This window comes from Malania oleifera, chromosome 4, assembly GCF_029873635.1.
Source record: "Malania oleifera isolate guangnan ecotype guangnan chromosome 4, ASM2987363v1, whole genome shotgun sequence".
Classification (NCBI taxonomy): Eukaryota; Viridiplantae; Streptophyta; class Magnoliopsida; order Santalales; family Ximeniaceae; genus Malania; species Malania oleifera.
In genome coordinates this window covers 23,844,903-23,852,239 of record NC_080420.1, presented here as the reverse complement: position 1 = coordinate 23,852,239, position 7,337 = coordinate 23,844,903, and the positions used below count along the sequence as shown (strand labels likewise).

The 7,337-nt window shown below is 39.1% G+C and overlaps 1 protein-coding gene across 1 annotated transcript; it reads right to left on the bottom strand.

Annotated features, from left to right (window-relative positions):
* Positions 1–433: 433 nt before the first annotated feature.
* On the bottom strand, positions 434–5,972 carry LOC131153065 (protein NRT1/ PTR FAMILY 3.1). The gene is made up of 4 exons (XM_058105098.1): positions 5,740–5,972; positions 5,415–5,632; positions 4,579–5,138; positions 434–1,537 (listed from the first exon to the last, which is right to left on the bottom strand). Exons 1-4 carry the CDS (start codon positions 5,804–5,806, stop codon positions 634–636), a joined length of 1,749 nt encoding a protein of 582 aa, XP_057961081.1. The 5' UTR covers positions 5,807–5,972; the 3' UTR covers positions 434–633.
* Positions 5,973–7,337: the final 1,365 nt, after the last annotated feature.

Sequence of the window (7,337 nt, the reverse complement as noted above, 5' to 3'; positions counted from 1 at the left end):
AAACTAGTTTTTAGTGACGAAATTATTAGTGACGATTTTAATTTCGTCACTAATAGTGTCGTATTAGTGACGATTGTTAAAACGATCATTACTATGTACACTATTAGTGACGGTTTTTAAAAACCGTCACTAATACGCGCTTTTAGTGACGATTTTTAAAAACCGTCACTAATATACACTTTTAGTGACGAATTTCAAACCGTCACTAATACTTTCATTACTAAAAATCAGATTTTTTTGTAGTGTAAATTGATGATCTACTATTATAAACTGGACTTAATAAAACTGAGCTTACGTACATAGATATTGAAGTTACATACTCCACCTTTTTTGTTATTCTTTACGAGACTATCCACAAGAGTTAAGAGAAATTATAAAGGGAACCTCTTCTTCACGTGTTCGTGTACCTATTTCCCTATTTCCTTGTTAGACAGGTCACAAATTGATTTTGCATTTATTAATATCAAAGAAGACCCATTATTAGCAAGGGCATAATTAAGGAAATATATACGTGGACAAGTGGAGGGGAGGTCCCTGTATAATTTGTTCAAGAGTTAAACGTGCTAGCTAGGTCTGAGTACAATGCGCGGGTAAACTAAGGTTAATTGTTTAACAAAAACTCTCTCCTAAACCCTAAACCCTGCTGGCCAGCTCCACCTTGCCTCCTTCTGAACTTTGACCATCGTCCGCCCCATGTACCTGAACTGGCTTGAATGTATAAAACTTTGCACAACACAAATAGTAGAAGAAATTGATCAGTTGCAACAACGTTATCAGCCAGTAAAAGTACTCCAACTTCCCCTTGTTCAAATTATTATCGGGCAGCCAGTTGGATCCGCCCGGACCCGCACTGAACTTGCGCACCATCAAAACCAGCAGCGTGCTGACGTAATTCCCGGCGGAGATCGCCGTCCAGAAGAGCGCCATGGCGGTGCTCCTCATGCTTTCTGGCGCCTGGTCGTAGAAGAACTCGAGGTGGCCGATGGACATGAAGGCCTCGGCTATCCCGTGGAGGCCGTACTGCGGGACGAGCCAGAGGACGGACATGGGGACGACGGCGTGGGGGTGCTGGAGGAGGCCGTGGGCGGCAGCGACGCGCTTGCGGTGGACTTCGACGAAGCCGGCGACAAGGGTGGCGAAGATTGAGATGACGAAGCCGACGCCCATGCGCTGGAGGAAGGTGATGCCGCGATCGAGGCCGGTGAGGCGGCGAGCGAGGCGGATGAGGAGGCGGTCGTAGAGGGCGATGGTAGTGAGCATGGAGAGCATGGTGAAGACGGCCATGGAGCCTGCGGGGATCTGGAAGGAGGGGGTGAGGTGGCGGTCCATTGTCTTGGCCTGCTGGAGGGAGAAGGTGCTCTGCTGGGCGTAGGCGGTGATGAGGAGGATGCCGGAGGCCCAGATGGGGCCCATGCGGATGACGGTCTTGAGTTCTTCGACGCGGTGGACGGTGTTCAGCCTCCAGAGGTTGGGGTCTAGGGAGGGTGATGATCTCGGGTTGTCTTCTCCGGTCACGATGGCTGCCTTGTCCAGGAACCTGCAGGATCGGATCAGTACATGCAGTGGTTATGAGCAATGCGTGCATGCATGCAATTTTTTTACAAGTACAGTTAGCATGGGGGATGATTAAATTTATGTATTGTTGTCTTTTAAATTCACATTTTTCTTGTGCACTGATCATGACAATGCAATCAAATAATATTTTAAATAACGCAATACTTGTAAAATATGAGAAGTAGCTAGATCTTAAAAAGAACCTGTAAAATTTTTCTTAATAAAGCATTTTCTATTTCTTCGTGGCTTGACTGTAATATATAGTAGAGTTTGGCTTGACTGAATATTACACCTATCTATTCTTAAAATTTATTACTATTATTATTATTATTATTAAATTAAAAACATAATTAAATATTATAAAATAATAAGAAGGGTTCGGTTTGGTTAAAAAATTATTCTAAAATAAAAAAAGTTTAGCACTAATACATACATATATATAGCTTTAGACTAGCCCACGGACTGAATAATATATATATATAAGAAGGGACTGAATAATATATATGACGGGATTAATGGCCGGATATGTTGAGCAAGCAAACAAGGCGATTCATACTTGGAATAGTATCCACAGAAATAATTGAAAAGACGGCACTTTACGACGGATGCTGCTGGCTGAGGTATGGTGCGGTGCATGTGGGGATGACTTCATTCATAAAATGTACAATAGCTATATAGCTAGATATATAGAGACGAAGGCATGCACGGGCTTTTTGTTGTTTAGCTTAAAGCTGGCTTCCCTATAATAGCAACTAGTATGCGGTGCTTGGTGAGTTCCCAATGTGTGATTGTATCCATCGATCTTATGCAAATTGTTCAAACCAATGAAAAAATATTTAACTTTTTTTTTTTTTTTTTGTTGATAATTCGGGGACTTTAGTCATTATCGCGCCACATTAGACATTATGGTGCGGCATCGAACTCAGAGGTGAGAGCTGCCTACCTATTAACGCGCTTTAGGTAATTCACCGGCGTAATGCCTCAAGAGAAAATTAAACCTGTGACCTTGGACAAAATATTTAACTTATTGATAATACCATCTATCAATCCATCAGCTCATAAGTCACTCATTAAGTTTGACTTATTAGTATTTGTTAATTAGTTTGATTTCAATTATATTTTATTTGAATTCAGGTTTATCTCCGAGTATTTTGGCCGTGTGTGACTGTGATAGTAGGCTAATAATAATATGCATGTGTGGCTAGGTTTCAAAGCATTTCAAGCCACTTTAATCTTCTAGAAAAAGTGAAAAAAACTTAATTAATTAAAGAGATTTTATGTTATAAAGCAGATTAAGATGTTAGGAAATTTTAATTTCCTATTGCGGGCTCACATATTTGAGAATAATTATTTTATTGGACTATTTTAACATCTATTGGGTATGGGCTTTACAATGTGTAGAAGCCCAAAAAAAAGAAAAAATGCATGTGCGCTTACACATACACTCTCTATGCTTAAAAATAAATTATTAATATATATATATATTTATATATATATATATATATATATGTATTTAAAATGATCGAGACGCGTAAGGATAAATCGGTTGGCTACTTCTTGGGTAACTATCGAAATTAACAACCCTTGCCATGGGTATTTACTAATACTTAAATAAAAATCTAAATATATTGTAAGTAGTTAAATTAGGAACATCCTAATAGCTCACTCCGAAACTTGCCGTTATCATAATAAAAGAACTATCCTATGAAAATTAACATAATATTTGAAAGAACGAATTTCATAATTTGAGTTTAATATAAAATAAACTCAATATAATTTTTTTATACAATATAAATCTAATTCATGATCAAAACGACCACTATCAAATGCAATGTTAATTTATAGAGCAAGGACTTTTCTTGTCCTTTTTTTATTCGGAAGATTGTCATTTTTTCAACGATGAGTGACAATTATAATGTGAATTATCTTATGGAGTGAGGGATGGGAATTAATTGAGAAGTCCCCACCCCCTGTCCATTACTGCCTCATGCCTTAGTAAGTATGATTAAATCATTCACTCATAAATTTTGGTTGAAAATAAATTCATGTTACCAAGATTAGACGAGGGAGAGATTTTTTTCTCATTAAACTTATCTTTCATCCCAAATTCTTTCCCTTGCATTCGAAAGAAAAATTTATATCAATAGAGACCAAAAATAAAAGAATGGATTCCTTATTATGCCCAATAATATGACTACCTACTTACTGAAAAATTAGATAGGGGACCTCCCCTTCCCGCGTCCATGTGTCTATTTCTTAAATTATACACTTATTTGAAAGTGAGTTCTCTAATATTAATGAATGTAAGATCAATTAGTAACATGTCTAATATTTAAAATACAGGCATACGGACACGTAGAGATGAAAGTCCTCTGTATAATTTCTCCTAGTTGCTCGTGACCCGGTAAATACATGCTATGGCATACTCTTACAAGTTTAATCTCAAGAATTATAATTTTAATAACAATATTGTTTGTCACGGGCGCGAGTGATAGCAAACTAATGTTAGATAGGGTGTGCATAGACTTGTGACAAATAGAAATTTTCTATTAAATAATAATATATGAACGCTTGGAAAGTCACATTATTTAATCAACAAAACTTATAAGATTTTGCTTCATATAAGATCGTTTTAAAAAATGGCAAAGCCTAAAAGTCGAATCAGACAATATTTGGCATAAGTTCCTAAACAAATTTCGACATCAATAATTATATTTTCAAGTGGATTTGTTCATTTATTATCTCTATAATTTTAAATGCTTTAGATGGCCACCATTATATAATATAAAAATAAGGTTCGTCGAGCTGTCTTCCCACTACTGTGTTAATCTTATCAGCTCCCCGCCGGTGATGCGGAGATGCACATTCTGGATTAATTAAAAAAATATATTTTGAAATAATTAAATAATTAAAATAAGGGCACGACTTTCATGCTTCGAATTTGGTGCCATAAGTGAAACGATGATGATGATTGGAGTACCCATTATCAAAGAAAAAAAATAAAAATAAAAATAAATCACTTACTTCAGTTGCTCACTATGAAGAAGCTTTCCAGCTGCAGAAATGGAGGCATCCAGCTCCTCATTCTCGTACAGCGCTTTCGGATCCGAAACCGAGGGCAGTTTCCTCTTCCGGTACGCGGCAACCATCACCTGCAGCAACCGGGTAAACGGACTCCCGGCCGGGTCCAAGTTCCGGTAAAGCGGGTACCCGAGAACAAACACAATGATGGATATAAACATCATGACGGCCGGAACTCCGAGACCCCAGCCCCACCCGACGTTGTCCTGGATGTAGACTATCACGGTGACGGCCACCAGAATGGACGCTCCCATGCAGAAGTAGTACCAGTTGAAGAAGTTCCACGTCTTGGTTTTCTGGCTGGGGTCGGACTCGTCGAACTGGTCCGCCCCGAACGCCACCACGCAGGGTCGGATCCCACCCGACCCGAGTGCGGTGAGCAGCAGGGACACGTACAGGACTGCAAGCTGGCCGCTGTCCGCTTCCTCGCACACTTGGTTGCCCTTGCACGGCGGCGGCCTCAGCCGTGGTAGCACTGCCGATACTGTCAAGCTTATCATTCCCTGTTCATTGCATTACCCCAACACCAAAAAAATAAAATAAAATTTAAAATTTAAAGCTCAAATTTTATTTAAAAAAAACATCATTTTTTAGAATATATGACGGGTCGACCCAAATCAGCCGATCATGAATTAACTAGATACTTCGGATTTATTTTTTAGTATATACTTGGTGTATTGATGTAGTAAGAAACCGACAGTTACACATAATTTTTCGGGCTCTCGTAACTCGGAAAAACTAAAAGGGAAAAGGGAATGGGGAGGGGAAGAGATGATTACTATTTGGTAGATGATGGAGGCGACGGTGAGGGTCCAGAAGCGGCCGGCGTAGGCGTCGGCGACGAAGGCGCCGAGAAGAGGGGTGAGGCTAGCGGTGCCGCCGAAGTTGGTGAGGGTGTTCGCTGCTTGGGTAAGTGGCATGTGAATCTGCTCGGTTAAGTAGCTTATCATGTTTGTGCTGAAACCCACCACCGCCAGCTTCTCACAGACCTCATTTGCTGCATCAAAATTACAATACAAAATCAAAATCACAGAATCAAAGATTCTATGTATAAAAGAAGAAGAAGAAGAAGAAGAAGAAGGTGGGAAAATAGGTAATAGATACCAAAGATGAAGGGCATGGTGATCAATCCACCCTTCTTCCTCTTGGTATGGTTGGTTTTTCCTTCCATGTTTTCTGTGTTTCGCAATTTCAGAGATGTATGTGAAGGGATTGGTTAAATTGGGACAGCCCCAAACCCCAATATATAGGCTATGTGAAGGTTGGTGGTATTTACCATAGACATTTAAAGAGTTTTTCTATGAGAGGTAAGAGAGAAATATTATTAGTAGATACTTAAAAGAGTTAAATGGAGTCACTTGTTTCAGTAATGATCGTGTTACAAGATTTACGGCCACCAAAATTAGGAAGAATGTGGATTGGGTATGTGGATCGATAAGAGTAAAATTTATGGATGCCCAATAATTTTCTTAAATAATTTATGGATACCTTTTTCTATCTTTTGGTGAATGTGAAGAAGTTAAAGGGATGAATTAATATTCATTTGTAATGACGACAAAACTTTTGTTATTTATATTCATTTCTTTACTTGGTTGTCACATTGTCCATCTCCAGCTATGAATCTTAGCATTGCAAGGTCAACTAGCCAACTATAGATGCATTGTTGGTTGATGAATTTATACCCATGCTTCGTCAAAAGTATAAAATAAACAATTTGCAACTTACAATTAAGAAAAGAGCTATGATAGGCAATCAAAACTGGTCTCTCGGAGCATCCCAAGAACATCAATTTCAATTGCATTGTCACAAGTAGGGGTATCTATAATTCAGTGAAAACCGAATTGCTCGAAATTACTGACCAAATTCGGTCGATTCAATTTGATTTTAAATTAAGGGTAAAATTGATTTTTCGGTTTTCGATTCAATTATGGGGAAATTAAATTTTGATTAACTGATTTAATCAAATTATATAATTAATTAATAATTAAATTATATATATATATATATATATATATATATATATATATATACTATTTAATAGTTAACACTTTAGCCTGGTTAACTGAACCGATTACTTGCCTACCCAACCCAGTACTCGATATATCTTCCACAGTCCACCGACTCCACACTTTGCCTTTGGGATTTTAGGAATTAAGGTTCCCATTTCTAGCTTCCAGTTATCCAGTGTCCATTGAGTCTTTGAGACTTTGAGCCTCTAGGCCTTCCACCCTCCAGTGTCCAACCATCTAGCTCTAGAGAGCCTCCACGCTGATCGTTGACCAACCAGCCTCCGCCCTCTAGCGAGTCAGCGAGCGCACCAACTAGCCAACCTCCGACCCTCGAGCACTAGGTAATAGGTTCGCACTTCACAGTTCGTAGCGTGCTTCGTTAGTCCATTGTGCTCACCCCTACTCCAAATCCAAACTTCCATCCCACCGTTCGACTAATTGGCTTTGAGTTGGAGAGTAGAGACTTCAAGAGTTTGAATCACCTCGTGCTTGGCCCCTTGTTATCGCCCTAGCCATCACCATGCCGTTGCCTTAGCCCTTGCCATGATCGTCACCCTAGCCCTCATTGTGGCCCTCGCCTCTCAGAGTCTCAAGTTGTTACTAAGTCATTAGATTTGAGATTTATGCCATTTCTACATTTTATACAATTAATCTTAGTTGCATATGGATAGCCTAAGAATTGGTAGTTGTGAT

Coding starts and splice junctions, on each gene's coding strand:
- LOC131153065 (XM_058105098.1), bottom strand. CDS start 5,806: ATGGAAGGAAAAACCAACCATACCAAGAGGAAGAAGGGTGGATTGATC. Junction 5,633..5,739: donor CACCATGCCCTTCATCTTTG/GTATCTATTACC, acceptor ATTTTGATGCAG/CAAATGAGGTCTGTGAGAAG. Junction 1,538..4,578: donor CTTCATAGTGAGCAACTGAA/GTAAGTGATTTA, acceptor CCGATCCTGCAG/GTTCCTGGACAAGGCAGCCA.